Below are 23293 nucleotides of genomic sequence, written 5' to 3' on the forward strand. Positions count from 1 at the left end.
GATCTGCAGAAAAACTTGTTGCCACGCCCACCCTAACGCCCACAAACCGGGCAAAACTGGCACGCCCACACTTTTAAAAAATGTTTTATTATTTTTTCATTTTTGTATTAGTCTTGTAAATTTTTATCGATTTGCCAAAAACTTTTTGCCACGCCCACTCTAACGCCCAAAAACCGTCAAAAACTGTCAGTGAAGAAGACTCTCCTTCGCACTTCCACTAGCTGAGTAACGGGTATCAGATAGTCGGGGAACTCGACTATAGCGTTCTCTCTTGTTTTTGTTTGGCACTATCCGGTCGAATTATAAAAAATCTCGTCGGTATAATCGGTTTGTCGCTAAAAACGGAGACGTACTAACCGGAGGTCCTTTTATATAACTTTGTATGGGGACCAACCAAGCCATAGAGTTTCCGTCGCAGTAACCGGACTGATGCTATAAGCGGAGTCGTTATAACCGCATTCTACTGTATTAGCAATACAAAAAGCAAGATTCAGGGGCGTTTGACTTTATTGACTGTAGTTCGGGTCAAGGACCTAGCCAGACCAGTGGGACCAGCCGCGGATCTCGTTCCAGATGTGGGTGCCGGGGCACTCGGTGGCGCTGACCTGGCGATGGCCGTACAGGATGTAGCCGGAGCTGAGCTGGCCACGGTTGACGGCGTCGTTGAGCAGCTGCTGCGCGGCGGAGATCATGTTCGGCTCCAGGGTGTCCCAGTTGTAGTTGCCCAGGAAGCTGATGCCGATGCTGTAGGGGTTCCACTCGGCGGCGTGGGCGCCCATGTTGTTCCAGCCACGTCCCTCATACACGTTGCCGTCTCCGCCGATCAGGAAGTTGTAGCCGATGTCGGGCCAGCCGAGGGAGTCCATGTGGTAGCTCTGGACGCTCTGCAGCACGGCGTTGCACTGGGCACGGGTCTCGCAGTAGGAGCCGGCGGTGTGGTGGATGATGGCGTAGCTGAGGTAGTTGCCCAGGCCTACGGTCCACTTGGCGCCGCGACCACCCCACTCCGCCTTGGAGACTACGTAGACGCCTTGGGCCATGTACTGGCCGCAGACCAGGACGGCGAGGAGGAGAGCCACTTTGGAAACCATGATTACCAGCTGTAATAGTTGACGGTCGCTTGATGGAGATCGTGGGTCGCCGGGGCGCTTATATAGCAACCAGCTACGCGGGTAGGTTGCCTTCTTATCTGGTGGTTCATGGCTAATTTACGGCTCTCTTCGAAGGCACATACATAGATTCGTATTAGGGGAAGACCCTTGGCGTTTGCCTTGTCACAATCGCAATCTTCGGAGGTTGATTTATTCATCGTTTTATGAAGGGGGCTCTTTTAAATAAATGCTTTATCAATGGGCTGGGGTCGACCCATTGGCTGGCAACCTGAATGTCTTTGCAGAAAAAGTCAAGGAGTGTTGTTCAATTTTCGTCAGTTCTAAATAAATATAATTCTCAACATAGTTATTTGGCTTCGAAGAAAGGAATCGAATACAATGGGTGCGCGAACGAAAAGCGCCAATTTTAACCTAACAGAACTGGACTACGAATTCCAATACTTTATCAAGAATGTAAGATCGAATACTGTGAGGAATGGGTGACCATACGATTTATTTGCTGTTTCAGATGAGTTGTAGGGCCGTGATGAGACTCCCTTACACATATCGCTGCAGGATGGCCACCCAAGTCAGTGACTGCAAACGCATTATAAACTTCTTCAATTACTTCAGGATGATGTATTGCTCAATTCACATCGATGACAAAACAACAGAGGTTCTGTTTATGTTCCTGTTTGCCTTTATATGTGTGGCGTTTCTGTGGCTGATGTCTTTCAATATTGGTACCTAGTAAGTTCCTGGATAAAGTGCACATTCCTTTCATTGCCCATTTGTAAACCCGCAGCTTTTCTCCAGTCCTCAAGATAATCTCTATAAAGCTGCACATGAATGAGTACCTGGCAGGTGTTACCTTTCTGGCATTTGGTAACTGTAGTCCAGAAATAATAGCTAATCTGATGCCCGTGAGGGCCGATGCACCCATCTTTACCATAGCTGTGGGTAATACTCTGGCCATAATTCTGCTGAGTGGCGGTACAGTGTGTTTTCTGAGACCCTTTAGGATGAACGGACATTCCACTCTGCGAGATCTACTGTTTCTTCTCTTGGGTGTGGAGGTCCTGAGGTATGTGATGGTCAAGGAGGGCGCCGTGACCCTAGGAGAGGGTATAGGTAGGATTATATTTCAAATTTCCCGGGACTCACTGACCTCTGAAACCTACTTTCAGTGCTCTTCTCAATTTACGTTGTTTATGTGGCTATAAATATAGCTGATGTGGCGTTGTTGCGCTACTACATCAAAAGTAAGCGATTTTACTCCAATTCTTCAGTTCTCTTCTCCAATTATAGTATCAATTAATTGCATTTACCTCTTAGAACTTCGAAGAGAACTGGACAATTTGCGAAGCTTAACTCCTCCACCAATCAAAGAAATAAATGCAAAGCTACGAAAACTAACTTCTTGGGAGGAGCAGGATGATATTGGGATTAAGGACACCACGAAGTATCGCCGCTCCAGGGATACGGGAAACCACTTTTCAAATATGACCAGTAGTGGCTACTTTGTGACCCCACGCCCAGAAAATCGACCCGAACACATTGATTACGAGACAAATCGCAAGGGGCTGCATAACCCGGAGAACCCAAGAAACCTCCAACTATTCACGGAGTTCTTCCAGTCCCTCAACCCGGTTGATGGAGAGGCGTGGCAGCTGGGTGGGTGGAGCAATCGAGTATACCTGATTGCCAGGTGCCCCCTGGTATTCGTACTTCAACTTTTCATTCCCGTGGTGGACTACGAGAAGGTCAAGCACGGCTGGAGTAAGCTGCTCAATTGCACGCAGATCGTGACGAACCCATTCGTGGTCATTACCCTGGTGCACTGTAGGTCTGCGGGAGTACTTTGAGAGTGTATCTGATTCCTAAATCTCGCTGACCCTCAGCTGGGGTGTCCAGCGTCTACAAAACCTGGTACATAACCCTCGACTTCAGTCTCTCCATGTGGTCGCCGTGCCTGACAGTCCCACTTGCCATTGTGATCTTCTTGCACTCTCGAACGGATGTGCCGCCCTGCTATCACCACGTAAGAGGTCCCAAAGCAGCCCCTCTGCCTACTGATTAGCCTAGAAATGATATCACGCTTCTTTTCTAGCTGTTTATTATCCTCACTTTTTTCAGTTCCATGGTGACCCTCTGGATCGCCGTAACCGAACTGGAAGTGCTCTCCGAGATCGTGGGAATCGTATTCAATCTCTCCGAGAGCTTCATGTCGGTCACCTTCGGGGCTGTCTCGAATGCCACTCCGGACATTATAGCCAACTACCAGCTGGCCTTGCAGGGCTACGGCCGGATGGCCTTCGCCGCCATAATAGGAGGTCCAGTTTTTGGTAAGGAAGAGTTATATTTTTCCTTTTTGGTCACCAGATGTACCCGATATTTCAGCGATTTTGATCAGCATGAGCTTGGCCTTCATGTTCAATCACAGAGTTCGCGAATTGGGCGCCGATTCGTGGGTGTACGGCGATCTGGGCGACAACTGCTACCTTTTTCTGGTAATAACCATTGTGACCACAGTGTGGTGGAGCGTCACCTTCGATTTCCACGCTCGTAGATCCGCAGGAGTTTTCCTATGGCTTGTTTACTTGCAGTTCCTCTTATATGCGGTCTGTGTGGAATGGGATCTTGTTCATGAATTTTCCAGAGATCAATACTTTACGCCGATATAATTTGAATATGCTTTTTGTCTTGATTTGATTTTGCAATAAATAAAAAAACAAGTAAATGAGGCTCCTTAAACATCATAGCTCCTTCCGTCAATATTTAATTACTTATTTTCCAAATGAATATATCTTATGACTTTATCTTAGCTTTGATCAGATGCTATTACTGCCAGATATGATTGCTTTGAAAATATACAAACCAACCTACTGACTAATTAAGTGTATGAAGTATCACGATTAAAACATTGCTAGAGGAAATGCTTTCGAAAGGCGTCAGCAGTAAGCAAAAAACCGACAGAGGTCCATTGAAATGCAGAAGGATACTCCCTTGGCATTCCGTCCTGACCTGACGCTCCAGTTCTCCCTCCAGCTTTTCACAAAATAAAAGCGTAGTGCATAATAAAGGCAAACTGATGGCAACGAAACGATGGGAAAAGCTCCGCGTTAATTACGGTTAAAGTGGGTGGAGGTTGGTGTTCCGTCAACATGCAAGGGACGAGTTACTTGGGCGCCAATGATACTCCAGCTGATACTTCAGCTTTGTAGATAAACTAAGGCAATCGATCAGTGAATGTAAGGCACTGGTAAACTGATTCAAGGCAGTTTAAGAATCTTTTTGAAACTGCCAACTATATTCTTAGTTTAAACTTTAAAGTTATCCAACAAGTACAGACTACATATTCGAATCTATACTTGCATAGAAAATACGTCATGAAGAACAAGAGAGAGAGCCTAAGAATTTGGTATATATGTATGTATATATATTGTATTTATATATATATTGTGAATATTTTGTTGAAGTTTTCAAAGCTTATCCTGTACTGAAAAATATCTAAACAGAATTATTTTTTAGGTGCTTTGCCCAGGGTAGTATTAATATCGACTGCAGATGTAAATTCCACTTGATTCCGGCCATTATGGCAACTGCAGCTGAAACATAACCATTGGATTTAAGTACAATTGCATAAACAAGAGCTGCTGGCTCAAGTGTAGGGAAAAAGACGAGGCGGAAGCCAACTTGCAGCTCCAACTTCCAAGGCAAATGGCACGCAGAATTCCGGCAGCAATAAAAGCACTCAACTTCCTCCAGACTTCCCGTCTATCTTTCTATCTGTCTATCTGTCTATCTGTCCATCTGTCCATCCGCCCATCAGTCCGTCCGCCAGAACCTCTATCTGTGCACTTAATGTGACATGTTTTTGCAACAGCTTTGGTTTCTCCTCTCGCCACTCGAGATTCCGATTCGTATTCCGATTCACCCAGCTAGGAAGGAGCTCCGTGGCCATGAGATTTGATGCATTTTGCTTGTTACCAAATTGTTTTGCATTCTCCTTCACGTTTTTACATAGACTTGCAGTCCCGAATCGAATGCAAAAACTGCAGTGGAAGGAGAAGTCCTTTTTTCTGTGCTATTGGCTTGGTTCTGGCATGATTCGGTGTGAAAGTCATCAAATATTTAAAGCCCAAGTGCGGAATAGCACCCAGGTTGCCAGAGATGGTTTATGCAGGACGGGAAATTGATTTCAAATGATGTGTCTTCGGGATTGGTTTCATGCCAAATTCTAGTATTTAATTCTGGAGAAATATACCATTAAACAATAACAAGAACTACTGATAAGAAAGTTCTTGTTATTGTTTAATAGATTAGATTCGACCGACAGGCCTCTGTTTGCGTGCTCATTTTCTATCGCTCATGAATGAACTTATTTATAGTGCTGTGCTGTCTTATCGCCACTGACTGCTTTTATTGACGGTTATAGGTACTCTAGTATTTTGGCAACGTGTGAGTTTAATCGAGTTCATGATTTTCAAATCGTTCTTTCGTGTTGCATTTGGCATTAAAAATTACTTGTTTTTTGTGCCATGCTGTGGGTCAATTATTTTGTTGTATCTGCAATAATTCTCAGGTTGTTATAAAAGTATTTATAAGTTTCCAAGGATCCGCAAAAACCTCATATTTTATCTTAATAAACAAAAAAAGACTCTAAGAAGAAGGCGAACATATTTCACGTTGCAGTTTGCAGCTAGCTATTTCCGCTGTAAAACTTTGCGCTGCAGTTGTCAGTTGGTTAAATGGAAAATATTTCAGTTTCAGACCAGCCGGGCACGTTTATTTATGGCGCGAGTACACACCATATTAAATTGCTCGGAAGAGAAGATTTATGCCTGGGGATGGTCTGCAGTCCTGGACGCCGCTAATACTGCTAGCCATAAATTGCCGCTTAGCATTATAACTCAATTAGCCAGTGGACGGGTTGCATATACGCAAGGTAGTCCGGCAGAAGCAGTTACATTTACAGCTGTATTGCTGAATTGTGCAAGCACTAATTAATGTCGTCAAGCGGCTGGGAAGCCCACTTTCTGGCCCAGTTGTAGTTGTCACTGTAGCCATTCCAGGTCACTTCCCGCCCATGTCTGCTAATCCACTGGCCGTGGCTGTGGCTGTGGCTGTGGGCCCTTGTGGGGCTAATGAATCGGCTGCCAGGAGTCTTGCCTTCATGTCTGCGGCTTTCCTCCAATTAGCGACGACTCACATTTGACTTAACCCTAACCCCATTGTCATCGCAGAGGTGTGAAGAGCATCAGTTTGAAGCCAACACGGCGTATACGTAGCCCCAGTAACCCACTGCATTACGTTAATTGAGCTGATATGGTGAGGATGCCCTTTGATAACTGCTTTCACAGGTGAAACTGCTCTAGCATGGAAACTATTGAAACCAAGGGAAGGTAAGTGTTAGAAAATGTATTATGTTACATGTCAAAATAAGTACAAAGAATTTGTATATTTCCATAGAAAAAACTGTTTTCCCTAGATATCGCCAAAAGCTGCCTTGATTGGCAAGTCCATAGAAAACGAATGTATGATTTTCCTATGAATTAAAATAGCAAAAAGCAAGTAAATGCAGTAAAACACGATAGAAAATATGCCCACGGAGCGCCTGGCGAAAAATCCCAGCGTCGTGGACCAGAGGAGTGTGGAAAACAGGCCGAGAATTAGAAAAATGAACGCATTTAAGCCGTAATTGCCGGTTTGGTTTGCTTCTGAGACCGGTATCCCAAATAGATTTTTGACATGCATCACAGTGCTGGCGGACATGACAATGGCTGTGATTTCAAAGCATATTAGGGATGGTCCAATTGGCACGCACAATGCTTACTGAAGAAGGGTCCTCCAATGGCTGAGGCGTAGGCCATTCTGGGATATCCGTGCAAGGCCATCGCCAAGTTGGCAATTAGCGGGCCCAGACTTCCTGTGCAAGCCTTCACCGTTGCGCCCATGAAATCATCCTCCACCTTTAAGATGTGGCCAATAACTTCCAGGACCTTGTCTATTTCCGTGGCGCAAATGAAGATCATAAACATGGAGCCAGTCAGATTTATCACTGTAAACACCTGTGAGTTCGGAACAGGATTTACACTGACCTGATGCAACTGTTGGCTGATGATAACCGCACCACTGCAGTCCACTGTAACTCACCGAATGGTAAAATGGTGGCACATCGGTTCGGGATTGGATAAACATAAAAACCGCTATGGGCATGGTTATGGGCAGGGAATACACCGCATAAATGTATTCCTCGGTCATGGCGACGTACCACAGCGAATCGCCCCTAGAGCTTAACAAAGCTATCGGAAGAAGGCTGAATTACCATCAGATGCTCTGTAGAAAAAACCCCCTTGTTGAAGTCACCTTTAATGGCCATAATGGACATTGCCGGATTCAGCATTACTTGAATGCAATTCAGTAGCTTGTTCCAGCCATGCTTGTCCAGCTCGTAGTCCACCAGAGGTATATAGATGCTGCACAAGACCACAGCTGGAATTTGGGTCAACATAAAGGCCCGCTGGATTATGTTGGCTCTCCGCCACTGTTCACAGGTGATGGGTTTCAGGGCTGTTAATAAGTCCTTGAAGAGTCCCCAATTCCTTCCCAGAGCTCTGTTGTGCAACACATTTCGGGTGGCCTTTTTATCGATGCTTATGCGAATGCTGCGGCCCATTTTCAAGGTGGTGTACCTCATTTTGTTGATGTTGGGACCCGAATTGGTCCTTTCAAAAATCTCCACTTCCATGTCCCGGGAGTAGATCGCCTGGTTCCTTTCCAATTCACTCAGCCGTTTTCTCTTTTCCGGAGTCATATCCCCTACCAAAAGGGCATCGATTTGTGCATTCGTTGCTGGGAAATTACAACTCAATCTCCCATCAAATATAAGAAATATAACTCAACCACTTACTCTTTAATGCCCTCCGAATGAGGTACACATCTGCGACATTCACTAATATGTAAAAAATGTATACAAGAAACATTACTAAGATTGGGGGAGGAGAAACATTAGTTACTATAATGATTTCTTCCAAAGCTAACAGCAGCTTGCCTATGAAGGACCTTTCGGGTACATGTGCACTGGAGGCCAGAAAGTACTGAAGAAGAATCGATCCGAAGATAAGAAACAAAATGTCCCGAACACTTTCGTAGGCATTCATCTTGAAGGGACTCATGTAGCAGATCAGGCCTCCTGAAACCATGGACACAAAGAGTGCGGCAGCCAAACTATTGGCAAACACGGGCACATTCGCTTTCACACTGGCCAAATTGGAGAATAGGTCGGCGGAGCTGTTCCCAAAGGCCAGCAGCGTCACGCCCGCCACGTGCTCGTTCATACGGAGGAACTGCGACACGGCCTTCAGAGCAGGAATGTAGCTATAGATACACAACCATTTTAAGGTGGGAAGTCAAATGTATAAATATAATATATACTCGGTTGTACATGGAAAATAACAACTTACTTTGGGAAATGGAAATTTGAATATGATTTTAGAAATAGGCTAGTAACCAATTGGTATCATGTATTGACCAATTCGTATTCGAAATATTTATCCAAGTACCACTCCTCATTGAATGCCTGTCCTGTGACCTAGATTTAACGATTGGCAGTACAGGAGTGTACTTACTATTTATGGCACACGTGGATCAGCAGTACAAATATCTCATAGCAGACAGCCATGAACAATGTCAGGAAGATGACCTGCTGGAACTCGTTAACGCAGTTCAGATCGCAGGCCATGATCCTCATGTAGGGCAGCACGTTGGTGCTCCTATTGCAGTCCTTGGCCTTCTCCACAAAGGCACACCGTTCCGCGAAGGGAAACGAGTTGGCCGCGTAGCAGCTGACCTTGTCCCAGAAGTTATCAAACTCCGCATCGAAGGCATTGGGCACATAGTTCTCCTCGGTGGCCATTGCAGTGCTGTGTGTGTGAACGAAACGAAATCCCGAAAATAACTGGCACAATTATCGGGGTCTCCATTGCTTCAAAGGTCTACTTTGTAAAACTGTCAATGAAAAGTCAACGTCTACTGACACTTCCCATTCGGCTTAACACACCAGCAAAACCCTTAAATTGACTCCAATGTAAGGCCGGGCTATAATGTAAGACAGTGAGCTGACTCCACTAGCCTGCACATTGAATTTGAAAGGACTAGGGTGCAAAATGGTCAGTCAGCTGCCCGCACAGTCCGCAGATTTAGTCAAGTTCGCTCCAACCGGCCAGTTGGCCGTCGCCGTGGTCAGCAACCTCCAGCGATCGCGTTCGAGCTCCGGTCGCCGGGGACTCGTCTCGATCCTGCTCTCCAGCGACCTGGGCACCTATATTAGACGCCTGTTGGCCCGTGTGGCAGAGAAGGCATGTGCGATTCTTCGCCCGTATCGGGGCCTTAGCTACCGGGAAGTGTCCGTGTCCCCGGACATGGCCGGCAGACTGGCCGTCCTTACCCGGAAGACCCTCGTCCTGGACCTGGATGAGACTCTGGTGCACTCCTGCTACCTCGATCCGGATACCCATGACAACGTGGGCTGCAGCCAGTTGCCCGATCACGCGCAGCCGGACTATGTACTCAACGTGTCCATCGAGCCGATGGTCGAGCCGATCGTGTTTCGGGTCTTCAAGCGACCGCATGTCGATGAGTTCCTGGACTACGTGTCCAAGTGGTACGACCTGGTGATCTACACGGCCAGCCTGGAGGTCTATGCCGCCCAGGTGGTGGACCATCTGGACGCGGGACAAGGAAGGATGTCTCGCCGCTTCTATCGGCAGCACTGCCGCGCCTCCTCACCATTGGTCTCCAAGGACCTGTCCTTGGTCACCCCTGACTTGAGCGGCGTTTTAATCATCGACAACTCGCCGTACGCGTACCGAGACTTTCCCGACAACGCTGTTCCCATTAAGACCTTTATCTACGATCCCGAAGACACGGAGCTCCTGAAGCTGCTGCCCTTCCTCGATGCCCTGCGCTTCACCAAGGACGTTCGATCCATTCTCGGCCGGCGCGTTGCCCGCCGATACGATAACCGATCTACCATTTCATCCCATCGATAAAAGAATTCTCTGTGGCCTGCATTGTTGGAAAAACTAAATAAAATGGCGTGAAATTCCTAAAGCAATGAATATTTGTATGATTTAAAGCTTTAATAATTATTTTATTATTTAGTAAACACACCGTAAATAATGTTTTGGCTTACTTCAAAATTAATAATTAATAATTTATAATTCAAATAATAATTTCAAAATTAATTGGGAATATTATATACATATACAATAAAGACCTTACTACTTATAAACATTTATTGTAAATAAAAGGAGAGCTAAGCTGCAACGCTCTGTGCATATGCCCTTTTAATTTTAATCATAAGGAATTCGAATTAGAGACTCTAATCCTTACGGCTAGGCTAAGAGCAGGCTGTTATCCTTTAATCAAGTCAGGCCATTCGAGACACGGACGAAAGCAGGCACATATGGGCCAACCCCAGAGCAGATGCATTTTATTGCTCATACGCCAGGTGGCCCGGCTGGCTTTTTTGCGATTTCCGTGTGTGAGCAGAAGTTCGGGGAACTCAGGCTGCATGCAAATGCAGAGGCGTAATGATGTTGCGGCTTTTTGACTTTACACGGCCACAGTGGCAGCCGCAACTCTGAGCCACCTGATGCCACATCCTACCGCCTGCTGCCTGCTGCCTGCCTCCTGTTGTGGGGGGAATGTTGCAAAAGTTTAAATTGAATTCTTAATTATTGCGCACACGAGGCTGCAATTTTAATGCACACGTTTTCGGGGCATGGCAGTCCGGAATGTTTAGATAATATTTCAGTTTTCCTGCAAATTGTCAAATGGGCACCGGAGTACCATGATAATTTTGTTTCTCTCATTTTTTTAGGGATCAAAGAGATTCATTCTGGCCCAGGGTGATTTATATGAACGTGTGCCCGGCAAATTTGATTTGTAGCTCCATAAAATGTTTCAGCTAGCAGGCAGGCAAAACTAGTCAAATTCCACGAGCTTCGGCAGAGTCGGTTATTGAAATCCAGCAGATAGCTGCGCGCAGGAGTGGAAGCAGGAGCAGGAGGAGGAGCAGGAGCAGGCCCAGCACAGTTTCAGTGGCAGTCAACGGTGCGTATGAGCAATCAGTCAGCCAGTCAGTGACTCAGTTAGCTACCGATATCTGAATTTTGTATGCTTCGTCTAGTGTGAATTTGCCGTAGGTCCAGAGCAGACTTTAAAACTATTTCCGTGCCAGATCTTAAATTGTAAAGTCTATAATTTAGCAAGGTGATACTAAAAAAAAATCATTTTTCGCTTCGAAATATTAGGAGTAGTCTTTCCATCATTAGGTATATTTTTTACGAAATGGCCACAGTTTGAGCTGCCCTTTTGTCTGCATTTTCTTGCGGTCTTAATTATTCCTGCTATCCCAAAGGATTTCTTGTTTGCCTTGCCTAATTTGCTTATTAGCCGGAAAATGTGGTAGCTTGCAAATTGAGAAAAAGTGACTCACTAATTAACTTTTTGCCTTGCAAATGAAGCTATGCAGCTTTTAAGCCACTGTCAAAATAAACAAACCAAAGATGTCGTTGTAATATATATGTAGTCCATTCTAATTGACTGTGAGTCACGGGAAATAGTTGATTGTTCGTTGTGGTTTTTCAACTGCTCCCCAGACCAATTAACAATGCAAATTGATACGTCGAGGCAGCAGAGGAATAGATTCATTTCGCCCCCAAGCCGAAACCTAAGCCGCTTGGAGAACCTTCTGCAATCAGAATCTGCGGCTTAAGCTGCACATAAATCTTGCATTGAATGGCGGGAGAACTTTCACCTGCTCCGCCATTAATTTTCATTCCAATTCTACCACTCAATGTGGCTTATACGCCCCACTATTCTGTGACGGCGTAGTTGTGGGGACGAATGGGGTAATTTGAAACCGTTTGGGAGTGAAGGGCATGTCTCAACAATGGTGATACAAGTAAGAAATAAAATTTTACAGCGAAGGTTACTTTTCCTGGGGAATGACACAGAGCAACTTTTAAACTAAAACGCACGTTCTTAAGCAGTTTACCTTATTTATGGTATGATTGAGAAATTATGGGTAAAAACCATATATGATATGGAAATATCACAATGTTGAGTACCTACAGAGGTGTCCATGTCTGCTTTGAATTTGTTATCTTTGCCTCTGACAAAGAAGACAATAATTCTAAAAATTATCAACTGCATCGCTGACAGACTGTAACTGCAATTAATTAAAGTAACTTTATTTGAAATTGATTTACATGCTAGCTGTGTACCTAACCTAAAAGCCCTCTATTAATGGGAACCCGCTCTTCGTCACCTGCTCATCGATCCAAGTTCTCAAATAGGCCACATTCGTGTAGGCCGCGGGCACATCCTTCTCGGCACACTCGATGCCCCAGGACACGAGGCCCACCAGCTGGTAGCGATCCTTCTCCCCAGGCAAAGTGCAAAACAGCGGGGAGCCGCCGTCGCCCATGCAGGTGTCCTTGCCCTTCACGCCGCCGGCACAAATGAAGCTCGGATGGAGGCTGTAGCGGCGCCCCAGGACAGTGCGCCGCAACAGCCGTTGGCAGGACTCGTGGTCCACCGCCGGCAGTTCGATGCGCTTTAGCAGGTTTTCCATGGTGCGGGACGCGCTGTTTCTGTGACCCCAGCCGGTGGCCAAGCAGTTGGCACTTTGCAACTCAGCCTCCATCTGGGGCGTCTCCGTCGGCGGCAGGCAGATGGGCTGGATGTGCGGCGCCACCTGGAACGGCCGCTCCAGCACCACCAGAGCAATGTCGTTGTATAAGGTCAGGTTGTTGAAGTTCTCGTGGCGATGCAACTCGCTGATAGCCCGCATCTGGTAGGGGTGCAGCTCTGTCTGGCTGTTAAGGTCCCATTCACCAGCTCGGACCAGCAGCGAGTCCTCATTTTGGTTGAGCAAGTTGTGGGCACTGGTCAGCACCAGTTGCGGGTGGATGAGTGTGCCGCCGCAGACGAAGTTGCCCTCCATGTCCATTAGCGCCACTGTCCAGGGGAACTCGGCGAAGACGGACTCGCCATTGTTGTACCCATCCAGCTGGTAGTAGAGCCCCTTCGGATTGCTAAAGCCGCAGCCCTTCAGAAGAAAATCCTTGACGTTACGCTGGATGGGATTGCGACCCTCCTCAATCTGAAAAAATGTATATTTACACGTTATTGGAAAATTGTCGAATGGAAGTCTGTAATACTGTAAAACTGAAAGACGGACAGTTGCTTAACAGGCAATTAAGTTTAATTGGAAATTGCAGCGAAAAAGCGAACTGCAAACCAAATCAAAAACTGTGCAAATTCAAACCAAAACAAGAGAGAACGCTATAGTCGAGTCCCCGACTATCTGATACCCGTTACTCAGCTAGTGGAAGTGCGAAGGAGAGTCAACACTGACAGTTTTTGGCGGCTTGTGGGCGTTAGAGAAGGCGTGGCAAAAAGTTCTTTGGCAAATCGCTAGGCATTTACAAGACTAATACAAAAATTAAAAAATATCAAAACCTTTTTCAAAAGTGTGGGCGTGGAAGTTTTGGGCGGTTTGTGGGCGTTAGAGTGGGCGTGGCAACATGACAAACTTGCGCTGCGTCTATGTCCCTGGAGTCTGTATGCTTAATCTCAACTTCCTAGCTTATGTAGTTCCTGAGATCTCGACGATCATACGGACAGACGGACGGACAGACGGACGGACAGACGGACATGGCCAGATCGACTCGGGTACTCATCCTGATCAAGACTTTTATACTTTATATGGTCGGAAACGCTTCCTTATGCCTGTTACATAATTTTCAACGAATCTAGTATACCATTTTACTCTACGAGTAACGGGTATAATTATTCCGGAAACGAATTTGTTTATTTTTTTATGATTCACCGCCAGCATAAATAAGGAAAAAAATCAAGATAGATTATACTTATATAAAACACTTTGCCTCGTTAAATATATTTTCGATTACCATTTTTTTCCGTTACTCAATTTTGTATCCGAATTAATCAGTGTAAGCCACGAATGAAGCCGGATTTTAAACTGTAGATAAGTCCAGCATTTCGATAGAACAATCGAAAGCTATTATTATGAATTGCGACTGGGAATTGTACTGGACTACTGAGGTGACCTTACTTTCCACTATAATCACATATCAATAAGCTTTCATTTCCAAACTCACACTAACAAAGAAATATTTCACATGATTATAATACAAGATCTGCTATAACCTCTCACCTGTTCGTCCAGCGGACAGCACTCCTCCACGACTCGACAGCCGAAATTGCTGTCCTCATTTATGCGCGGCTTGATGATGTACCGGCCATCCTCGTTAACCACTCCGGTGGAGCAGAGGTGCCGTGGGACACACTCCCGCTGGATGCCGCAGCTTTTGTAGCCCGGGTCGTCCTCCTTGGCTCCCACGAGGTTTGGTTTCGATGCTTCTTCGAGGGGCGTATCCCAGGAGGGCCATGGATTTCCCCGTCGCTGATTGCGGTACTCAACTTCGGCCTGATGGGCCTCGAAGTTCTCCAACTGCTCCTTTTCGCAGCACACCAAGTCGCGCCCGCAGCTGTTGTCCAGTATGCGCTTGACCAGCTTCCCCTTGCCGGAATCATCCGTCTCGTCGCACTTCCTCTTGCTAACGCAGACCTCGTGGCTACCGCAGGTGCGGATCGAGAAGCCCGCCGGTGCGAGGGAAATCAGTGCCAGACTGATCAGCAACACCTGCTCCACATTCATGGCGACGACTGGAATTGTTATGGGAAAAACCGCACTCGTTCGCTGAGCTCAACTCAGCCAAACAATAAACAGAACACACAATTGTTGCGAATTTGTTTGAAATCCGAAAAACCCCTACGATTACAGCCAGATCAATGCGCAATTCACTTCGTATTACTTTCAAGAGCCGCGACTTGTTTTCGACTGACTCTGCCTGGCAGCGATTGGCGATGTTATGGGAGAGAGACTCTGATCTCCGGAGATTTTTAAAATCACTTGATAGCTCCCAATCGTATTCGCTCAACAAATTCACTTCTCTTCCGATCGGCACTTTACTTCTCAGAATCCGGAAAGCCGGTTCTAACTATATATATCTTGAACTCAACTATAGGCGATCAGTCGTCTTTGAGAAACATATGCTCTAGGGTTGGCTGCGGTGATGTCTTTATCTTTAAATACGAACACGGAGAGTAATGTGTTTATGTATACTTCATATGTTCTTTATGAACCATTAGACTTAACTCTATGTGTAAATGAATATATGAAGGAAAAAACTCAAAATCAATGGATTTTCCTGAAAAAAATAAAATTTTTCAGGGTAACTGTTGATGGAAAGCAATTCATGTTGATAAGTTGAACAAGCAGAAGAAAAAGCTGTTTTTAGAGAGTAGTACAAAATACGTATTTAAAATCACAACGATTTTCGCATTTCTCCAGTGCATCTGAATGATCCTTTTACAGGATCAAGAGGGAGTGAATCAGTGACTCGGGCGTCACAGGATAGGGATGGGAAAACCCAGACCTCTTCACTCTCTCTATAAGCCTAGCTCTCTTACGTTCTCTTACAAGCGGAGACTCCTAGAATCTTCCAAGCAAGTTCTATAAAGGCTTTGATTTGCACTCTAGTCGATCAGTCGACATCGCGAGTCGGTAGCTACGAGATTGTTTCCAATCGGAGTTGTCTTTGCATTAAACTGGACCAGCACATAGGTATATATTGTCAGTATATACGCCTACATATCCGCATACTTGAGCTGTAACGAATACTACGCATATCGACGAGGGCACCAATTGATAATAAAGCTATTACAATAAATTGCAGTCAAATGTATAGTGCTAATTTACATATATTTAAAAGATTTTACTGCAGTTCCGTTTAAAGACATTGATGTGAAGTGTATGTGAAAACCAGAATTGCATTGATAGTTAGTTGGAACTGCAAGCCTAAGCCATTATTGTAGTGAATAGTATTTTTCAGTGGACATTATATGTGCAAAATAAACACAAGCTGAGGGTTATGTTAGTGAATATTAAATACTACAATTCTGTAGCTCTCATAAACTTTGTTACAGATGTATAATTGATCAAATATGAAGTACTAATGCCATGGGATTATTATTTGTGCTTTTTTAAAGATAAAATAAAGATAAATTAAGTACGAGGTCTATGCTCCAATGATTGATTTGTTTTCAAAATTTAATCACGAATGCACAAGTTTTCAATCCAATGATGCCGATAACCCCAATTGTGCATTATTTGAGATTAAGGCTCCACTTATCTCTAGTGTTCTCCCACGTATTCTCGCTCTGACATTTTCCCAGCAACGAAGATGAGCTGGCTGATCTCAGCGGGGTTCCTCCTGCTGTCGCTTTGTGCCGTTTCGGACGCCCAGGACACGGTGTCAGCGATGTGCCTCCAGGACGAACTGTGCACCTCGGTGATGCGTTGCGACGTCTCGGACGATTCCGGTCGAAAGGGAATTAGGCCACGCAGCTCCCGCTTTTGCGGCACCCAAAGGGTTTGCTGCGAGAAGGCCCAGCTGGAGAGCTACGACAGAGCGCAGTCTGAGAGGACCAGAACCGTGCCCTCTACGATTCGAGACAAGGTATCTAGTGTTCTGGAGCCGCCGCCGAACGAGAGCTGCGGCTTCAATATGGAGTGTGTGCCCAGGAAACTGTGCCGCGACAACGTCATCAACGACTCCGGGATCAGCCTGATCAATCCGAGGATCAGCACGATTCAGTGCAGCAAGTCCTTGTACCGCTGTTGCGCCGTGGATCAAAAGGTCAGCCCGTGAACATTCGTGTCCATATTTATACCTGTTGACATACTGAATCTTTTCCAGGTGGATGATAGCCAGAGTCCCTACGTGGCGAAGCAGGCGAACTTTAGGTACAAGAACTGTGGCTATAGCAATCCAAAGGGTCTGATCCCCGACAACGACAAGTTCCCCTACGCGGAGGACGTCTCTATATTCGGAGAGTTTCCCTGGATGGTGGGTATCTTCACAGGCCGCCAAGAGTTTCTATGCGGCGGCACTCTCATCCATCCGCGGTTGGTAGTTACCACTTCGCACAACCTGGTCAACGAGACGGTGGACACCTTGGTGGCTAGAGCTGGCGACTGGGATCTGAACAGCCTGAACGAGCCGTATCCGCACCAGGGCAGCCGTATTAAGGAGATCATCATGCACTCCGAATTCAATCCGGACTCGTTGTACAACGACATTGCACTGTTGCTCCTGGACGAGCCCATCCGTCTGGCTCCGCACATCCAGCCTCTGTGCTTGCCGCCTCCGGAATCTCCGGAGCTGGTCAAGCAGCTGCTCTCGGTCACCTGTTACGCCACTGGTTGGGGCACCAAGGAGGCGGGCAGCGACAAGCTGGAGCATGTGCTCAAGCGGATTAACCTGCCACTGGTGGAGCGGGAAGAGTGCCAGGCGAAGCTGCGAAACACACGACTTGAGTCTCGCTTCCGTCTGCGACCAAGCTTCATCTGCGCCGGCGGAGATCCTGGCAAGGACACCTGCAAGGGCGACGGCGGCTCACCGCTCTTCTGTCAAATTCCTGGCGAAATGGATCGGTATCAGCTGGTGGGCATCGTGTCCTGGGGCGTCGAGTGCGCCGTGGAAGATATCCCGGCCGTCTACGTCAACGTACCCTATCTGCGCGACTGGATTGACGAAAAGATCAGAGGACTTGGAATCGTGCTTCAGGCGCAATAAGCTCAAGCCTCACGGTACAAGTGAAATGAGAAATAACGGTCAATTTATAATTTCGAAATTAACCAAATAAAAACAAAACTTGATGTGTGTAAGTCAGCGGTCAGCATATATATTTAAGCACGGCTATTTCAGACACTTTGCGGAGGACGCGATCAGTTCTTTTATTCACTTTACTAGTAAAGTCGATCTAGCCCTTACCGTCGAAATCCGGAGAACTGCGATGAAAAAATTGCAGATCGTAGAGTAAAAGGGTATACTAGATTCGTTAGATATCAAGTGACGCAAGTTTGTTTTAAATGATTGAAGCGCCCAAAACTGTCACGCCCATAATTTGAGCAATGTTTTGAATTACTTTCAACTCAATTTGCTTAGTTTTTTTTTTTAATTTTAGGTTTCCATTGATATAAAGATAACATTTTGGCCCACCCACTCTAACGCCCTCAAATTACAAAACCCTGTAAAATTTTATTTTATGAATGAGTTTAACATGTTTATATTTCAGTGCATTAAAAACAACTCTTTTAATGAATAACATTAAATGTTGGATGTTGACTTATCTGATTGATGACTAGTATTCGTTCTCTTTGCTAAAGTATTCGAATGTTGCTCCTTAGGGCAATAACCCTCTGCCTGATGAAATTTTTCAAGCTCGTATCATTTACAAACATTATCTGCCATCGTCGGTCTTCTATATCCGCTATTTATCCCTGCCAGCTTGAACCTAAACGACGGGATAGTTTTCCATCCAGGCACTTAGCTCGAACGTACCTCCAAGTCACTGGATTTATTGCAATCCTTGAACAAAGGAGCGCGGCACTGGGAAGTTCGAGCCAAGGAGCACAGCGTCTTCATGCCAGCAGCTTATAAATAGTGGAGCCATGGCAGATGGCTATGTGGACTACCCCCCATTTGACACCCCATCTGCCGTGCTCCACTCTTCCATCGCGGCTATGGAACCAAATTAACCAGGAAGCGACTCATGAAATGGAAGAAAGAGAAACAACGACCTAAATCGCTAAAAATTGAGAAATTGCATGCTGGGCCGAGCTACAGCGATATAGCGAATTGATTTCGGGCAGCCTGCTGTTCCGGCAGGATCCATCCTCCTCTCCACACCCGGGCACTCGATTCCCCAGCCAGGAGCAGGTTCACACACTCATTTCTCGAGTAAATTGTTTAAACGGTTTTTGTTTTGTTTTAGGTTCTCGTAATTTATTAGGCACTTTTACGGCCCTCGCGTTCTGTATTAATTTTGTTGGTTTCAAAAGTAGGTATTGCAATTGTCGTGGCCAGCTTCTGCAGTTTCGGTGGCCTATATATCTATGGCTATAATAAAACACAATTTTTATTGAATGTATGAATACTGAATCGCCTTATAAATGCCGAACTTTAAAAAACAGCAACACTGATTATCTTTAACGTAAATAACAATTTCAAAGACAGGAGTTTGAGCTTTCTTTATCTCTTGTGTATTGATAAGAAATTGGTAGTTTGATCCACCCTGAGGCGATGTTCAATGTCCAATGCCTTCAATACCTTATAATTTAAAGCCCTATAGTCATGATTAATAATGGTCACTCACTTTACTTTCACTACTTAGGGCCAACTTATCGCTGTGAGCCTAACGGATTTGCTTATCGGTTAGAACTACCCAAGAACTGATTTCCTATTCTGTGATCGGAACAGGTATTGCAATTGGGCACGAAGCTTCTGTAGTTGCTGTGGCCTATACATCTATGGTTATAATAAAACACAATTTTTGTTAAATATATGAATACTGAATGCAGAACTTTAGAAAACAACAGCACTGATTATCATAAACGTAAATAACAATTTCAAAGACAGTTTGAGCTTTCTTTATCTTTGATCCCACCTGAGGCGATGTTTTTCAATGCCTTCACTACCTTATAATTTAAAGCCAATATAATGATTAATAATGGTCACTTTCACTACTTAGGGCCAACTTATCGCTGTGAGCCTAAGGGATTTGCTTATCGGTTGGAACTACCCAAGTACTGATTTCCTATTCTGTGATCGGAACATACTTACATATGTAACTTCCTACTCCACTTAATAAGAACACTTAGACGATACCTTATCTTTTTCCCGTCTGTGCAAATAGAAAATATGACCACTTTGGTCGAGATTTGGATGGTTTTTATATGATTGCTTTATTAAGTTTAAGTTTTTAGTATACAATGCCGGTGTGGTCGCGGATCCAGTCCAGGTATCCGGTGACGCGAGTGAATCCGGCGGGGCGGCCGGCGGTACAGCCCTCTCCGCTGCCGAAGGATACGATGCCCACGATGCGGTTGGTATCGTGCAGGACCAAGGGACCGCCGGAGTCACCGCTGCAGGAGGACCTGCCGCCGTCGGTGTTGATGCAGATGGTGTTGTCGGTGACGTAGTTGCCACCGTAGTAGTTGCGGCAGTCGTTGTTGTCCATGATCGGGACATCCACGCTGTTCAGGTAGTTGGACATGCCGCTGTTGTTGTCGGTCAGACCCCATCCTGAGGCCACTGCCCACCAGCCGGAGAAGCTGTTGTAGCGATCGTCGTAGCTGGGCAGCTCCACCTTGTTGACCAAGTGCCAGAAGTCCACGTGGGGGATGCGGATCAGGGCGATGTCGTTGTTCAGGAAGTCGTTCCAGTCGGGATGCTGGATCATGTCGCTGCGGCTCACCCAGTGGGTGTACTGGGCCTCGTGGCGGAAGCTGGCACCGAAGTAGATGAGCACATGGTTGGCATTGTTCGTGCAGTGGGCTGCGGTCAGGACCCAGGTGTGGTCGATGATGGAACCGCCGCACCAGTAGCCGCCATCGTTGAAGCTCAGCCCCACAATGTAGGGAATCTTGCCCTCGTAGGCCGGGTATCCATTGGTAATGCGACCCTCGATCTTGCCGGCGCGGGGCATGTCCTTCACTGGGACAGCCTTGGCGGGCTCGGAGGGCATCACTCCTGCAGAGGCGACAGCCAAACAGGCTAGAAAAACAAAGGTCTTCATGTTGGTCAACGAACAACTGGCTAGCAATGGCCCAACCAACCTTTTTAAATGTCAACCTTATCGGTATCCTTATCAGCGAAAGTATCGCACTCATAAATTTAGGTTATTTTGAATTTAATAGAAACTCCAAGAGGGATTAGATAAGCAATCGGAAGAGTTTCGAGCTTAATAAATTATCCTTTGGCGGCGAAAGAATACTAACACCCCTGGATGTTTTTGGCATCAAACTTATGTGAGGCACTGTAAAGTTCTTTTATTCGGTATTGATGGTCATGCTTATAAGCAGATAATATTGATTAAGCTGATGATCGAAGAACCCAAAGCGTACAATCAGAAATGTAAAACTAGCCATAAATAGAATAATTTTCAGTTCACCACGTGAAGAGGATTATACTTTTCTGCAAAAAGAGAAATTACAGGCAAACGCTGTAGCCGCCATGCTATTTAAGCCCTTCAGAGTTGGTACCCAAATGTATAAAAAAGACAAAATAATGAAGGAGCTGTAGAATTTTCGTTTTCCCTCATCAAAGAGAAGCCCTGATTCGACCAGAGCTTTGGTCATTTACTTGTGCTGGCTGAGATCAATTTACGCTTGATTAGCTTTCCTTCCGCAAGCCGGGCACAATCAAATATTTGCCGAATTGATAATCATTTAATTATAGCAAAGCATAATGCAAAATGCAAAATGCAACTGCTAACAGCAAATGCATTTCGATGGGCAGATGGAAAGGGCTGTGTTCGTGTTTGAGCGATTGTGTTGCTTTGTGTGTTTGCAATTATAATGGCCCTGGCCGCAATTGTGTTGCATACTTTGAGGCACAGTTCCTTGCCATCTGTCTGTCCCTTTGTCCTCGACCTCTCCGACCCATCAAATTACAAATGATGTAGTGCCCAGGGGAAAATGGACCGGACGGGACAGGACGGAATGGACGAAGGAGCGTTGCAGCTTTGTGGCCAGTGAACGGAAATAGAAACAGCTGCAAATGGCAGTTAGCTAGTTGCCTGCCACATATACATATGTATATGTACGTATGTGCATATATGAGCGTTATGCATACAGGTCATTGCAATGTGGGAGAAAAAGCATCCACTAATGTCCCATGCACGCGCCCACACTCGGCGGCATGAACAATTGACACTGGCTAATTGCCGTGGAAGGTCCGCTAAACGCACCCATAATCGTGTTACTCACATACCCTGTTCAGGAAGAGCCGTATGTGGAAGCCGGAAACTGAAACTAAGGCTTCAGCCCCCGGAAGGCGGAGCGGTGTAATTGGAAAGGGAATTACCAAGCTATTGAGATAAATGGTATTAAAGCTGCATCGTGATCATTACTATGCCGCCTTCTGATGTTACATTTTTTAATATTACTAATTTTCTTCAACATGTTAAATTTCCTCTGAGATCACACATTGTTTGCCAAAAAACAAATTAAATTCTTGGCAACTTCTGGTCGTAGACAGTATACGATTACGTATAGTTCATATTGATTAACTTAAAGAAACTTTGAATTAAGTTTAAGCTATAAAAAACCAACCGTAGTGTTCTCGTGAAACCTTATAAACTCGCCATTATAACTGGACTAGAAGGCTTAAATTGAAAAGACATACATAAATAAACGATAATGGCTTTGAGCCATCTAAGGATCAGACCAAGAGGTACTCCATTAGTCCATTAATTAACCATCCCACTCGGCCGCAAGAATGTTGTCGTGCTAATTAACAGACCGAGAATAAATTACGTGCATGCACATTTGCAAAAATCCGAAGTGTATGAGTGCCATGACCGGAGGGACTGGAACTGGGACTGGGACTGGGACTGTGCGGTTGGAAACAATTAAATGCATGCCCACTCGGCGGTCCACACTGCGTATACGCAACACAGAGCCTGCAAAATTAGCCGGGCATAGCTGCACTCTGGGTCCCATTCGGATTCACATTCGGCCATTCCATTTCGTGCGATATGTTGTCAGCGTTTTAGACAATTTGTTATGCAAATTGCTTATTAACTTTATGACCGGCCCGCCAGCTCCTCTTGGCATCCCAAAACATTTTGAATTGTCAATTAGTTGTGGCGGTCAGAATACTCCAATCCCCAATCCCCAATCCCCACCTGCCAAAAGCAGACAGATTCTAAATGCAATTTCTAGCATTATTTAAACACCGAAGTGTGCCGTTTTATGTCATTTTATGGCCACCTGCCTGCCTGCCACGGACTGCCATTGAATGGACATTAAATTGCCCTGGCTTCGATTTTAATTTATGTCCTGTAGAGTCGCTGCTCCTGCTAATGACATTGGCTCTCTATCGACAGTGGCCTTTAACTTAATTGAAAATTTTCATTTTGTTCCTGCCAAATGGCGGTGAGCTGATATTTATAGCTTTCGCTGGGGTCTGGCCAAATAGCGGGTGACCCCTCAACTCGACCTCGCTTTTCCGGCATGATTTGTGTAGTATCAC

The 23293-nt window shown here is 45.6% G+C and overlaps 7 protein-coding genes across 11 annotated transcripts; 3 read left to right on the top strand and 4 right to left on the bottom strand.

Moving 5' to 3' along the window:
• Window positions 1-489: 489 nt before the first annotated feature.
• Window positions 490-1129, bottom strand: LOC122625983 (peptidoglycan-recognition protein SC1a). Its single transcript, XM_043806067.1, has one exon. It carries the CDS (start codon window positions 1089-1091, stop codon window positions 534-536), a length of 558 nt encoding a protein of 185 aa, XP_043662002.1. The 5' UTR covers window positions 1092-1129; the 3' UTR covers window positions 490-533.
• Window positions 1130-1427: 298 nt separating this feature from the next.
• LOC122626271 (mitochondrial sodium/calcium exchanger protein) lies at window positions 1428-3775 on the top strand. 3 transcript variants are annotated; one of them, XM_043806465.1, is made up of 8 exons: window positions 1428-1565; window positions 1621-1841; window positions 1897-2222; window positions 2279-2353; window positions 2427-2933; window positions 2993-3132; window positions 3202-3436; window positions 3492-3775. In XM_043806465.1, the coding sequence occupies exons 1-8, from the start codon at window positions 1491-1493 to the stop codon at window positions 3773-3775; spliced, it is 1863 nt and encodes a 620-aa protein (XP_043662400.1). In that variant the 5' UTR covers window positions 1428-1490. The 3 variants fall into 3 exon arrangements, with proteins under 3 accessions (XP_043662400.1, XP_043662401.1, XP_043662402.1); XM_043806466.1 differs by having other exon boundaries at window positions 2427-2937; window positions 3492-3764; XM_043806467.1 differs by having other exon boundaries at window positions 3228-3436; window positions 3492-3764.
• A 2760-nt stretch (window positions 3776-6535) lies between these two features.
• Window positions 6536-9069, bottom strand: LOC122617075 (mitochondrial sodium/calcium exchanger protein). Of its 3 annotated transcripts, none has more exons than XM_043792772.1 (7): window positions 8723-9069; window positions 8146-8471; window positions 8005-8079; window positions 7461-7946; window positions 7193-7396; window positions 6928-7098; window positions 6536-6874 (listed from the first exon to the last, which is right to left on the bottom strand). In XM_043792772.1, exons 1-7 carry the CDS (start codon window positions 9007-9009, stop codon window positions 6579-6581), a joined length of 1845 nt encoding a protein of 614 aa, XP_043648707.1. In that variant the 5' UTR covers window positions 9010-9069; the 3' UTR covers window positions 6536-6578. The 3 variants fall into 3 exon arrangements, with proteins under 3 accessions (XP_043648707.1, XP_043648699.1, XP_043648716.1); XM_043792764.1 differs by having other exon boundaries at window positions 6542-6874; window positions 6928-7162; window positions 7248-7396; window positions 8723-9068; XM_043792781.1 differs by having other exon boundaries at window positions 6545-6874; window positions 6928-7162; window positions 7248-7396; window positions 8558-8852.
• Window positions 9070-9110: 41 nt separating this feature from the next.
• Window positions 9111-10209, top strand: LOC122617111 (CTD nuclear envelope phosphatase 1). Its single transcript, XM_043792819.1, has one exon. The coding sequence runs from the start codon at window positions 9260-9262 to the stop codon at window positions 10142-10144; it is 885 nt and encodes a 294-aa protein (XP_043648754.1). The 5' UTR covers window positions 9111-9259; the 3' UTR covers window positions 10145-10209.
• A 2122-nt stretch (window positions 10210-12331) lies between these two features.
• LOC122617095 (phenoloxidase-activating factor 2) lies at window positions 12332-15017 on the bottom strand. Its single transcript, XM_043792794.1, has 2 exons — window positions 14344-15017; window positions 12332-13266 (listed from the first exon to the last, which is right to left on the bottom strand). Exons 1-2 carry the CDS (start codon window positions 14845-14847, stop codon window positions 12391-12393), a joined length of 1380 nt encoding a protein of 459 aa, XP_043648729.1. The 5' UTR covers window positions 14848-15017; the 3' UTR covers window positions 12332-12390.
• A 706-nt stretch (window positions 15018-15723) lies between these two features.
• Window positions 15724-17926, top strand: LOC122617100 (phenoloxidase-activating factor 2). The gene is made up of 3 exons (XM_043792806.1): window positions 15724-15816; window positions 16428-16891; window positions 16952-17926. Exons 2-3 carry the CDS (start codon window positions 16436-16438, stop codon window positions 17828-17830), a joined length of 1335 nt encoding a protein of 444 aa, XP_043648741.1. The 5' UTR covers window positions 15724-15816; window positions 16428-16435; the 3' UTR covers window positions 17831-17926.
• A 2056-nt stretch (window positions 17927-19982) lies between these two features.
• LOC122620824 (serine protease 1) lies at window positions 19983-20837 on the bottom strand. The gene has a single exon (XM_043798464.1). It carries the CDS (start codon window positions 20832-20834, stop codon window positions 20019-20021), a length of 816 nt encoding a protein of 271 aa, XP_043654399.1. The 5' UTR covers window positions 20835-20837; the 3' UTR covers window positions 19983-20018.
• Between the last annotated feature and the right edge of the window lie 2456 nt (window positions 20838-23293).

The sequence above is a fragment of the Drosophila teissieri genome, chromosome 2L, assembly GCF_016746235.2.
Source record: "Drosophila teissieri strain GT53w chromosome 2L, Prin_Dtei_1.1, whole genome shotgun sequence".
NCBI classification, from domain to species: domain Eukaryota; kingdom Metazoa; phylum Arthropoda; class Insecta; order Diptera; family Drosophilidae; genus Drosophila; species Drosophila teissieri.

Coding starts and splice junctions, on each gene's coding strand:
- LOC122625983 (XM_043806067.1), bottom strand. CDS start 1,091: ATGGTTTCCAAAGTGGCTCTCCTCCTCGCCGTCCTGGTCTGCGGCCAG.
- LOC122626271 (XM_043806465.1), top strand. CDS start 1,491: ATGGGTGCGCGAACGAAAAGCGCCAATTTTAACCTAACAGAACTGGAC. Junction 1,566..1,620: donor TCCAATACTTTATCAAGAAT/GTAAGATCGAAT, acceptor TTGCTGTTTCAG/ATGAGTTGTAGGGCCGTGAT. Junction 2,354..2,426: donor GTTGCGCTACTACATCAAAA/GTAAGCGATTTT, acceptor TTTACCTCTTAG/AACTTCGAAGAGAACTGGAC.
- LOC122617075 (XM_043792764.1), bottom strand. CDS start 9,009: ATGGCCACCGAGGAGAACTATGTGCCCAATGCCTTCGATGCGGAGTTT. Junction 7,163..7,247: donor TGCCACCATTTTACCATTCG/GTGAGTTACAGT, acceptor CCGAACTCACAG/GTGTTTACAGTGATAAATCT. Junction 6,875..6,927: donor CATTGGAGGACCCTTCTTCA/GTAAGCATTGTG, acceptor TTGAAATCACAG/CCATTGTCATGTCCGCCAGC.
- LOC122617111 (XM_043792819.1), top strand. CDS start 9,260: ATGGTCAGTCAGCTGCCCGCACAGTCCGCAGATTTAGTCAAGTTCGCT.
- LOC122617095 (XM_043792794.1), bottom strand. CDS start 14,847: ATGAATGTGGAGCAGGTGTTGCTGATCAGTCTGGCACTGATTTCCCTC. Junction 13,267..14,343: donor GCTGTCCGCTGGACGAACAG/GTGAGAGGTTAT, acceptor ACATTTTTTCAG/ATTGAGGAGGGTCGCAATCC.
- LOC122617100 (XM_043792806.1), top strand. CDS start 16,436: ATGAGCTGGCTGATCTCAGCGGGGTTCCTCCTGCTGTCGCTTTGTGCC. Junction 16,892..16,951: donor GTTGCGCCGTGGATCAAAAG/GTCAGCCCGTGA, acceptor AATCTTTTCCAG/GTGGATGATAGCCAGAGTCC.
- LOC122620824 (XM_043798464.1), bottom strand. CDS start 20,834: ATGAAGACCTTTGTTTTTCTAGCCTGTTTGGCTGTCGCCTCTGCAGGA.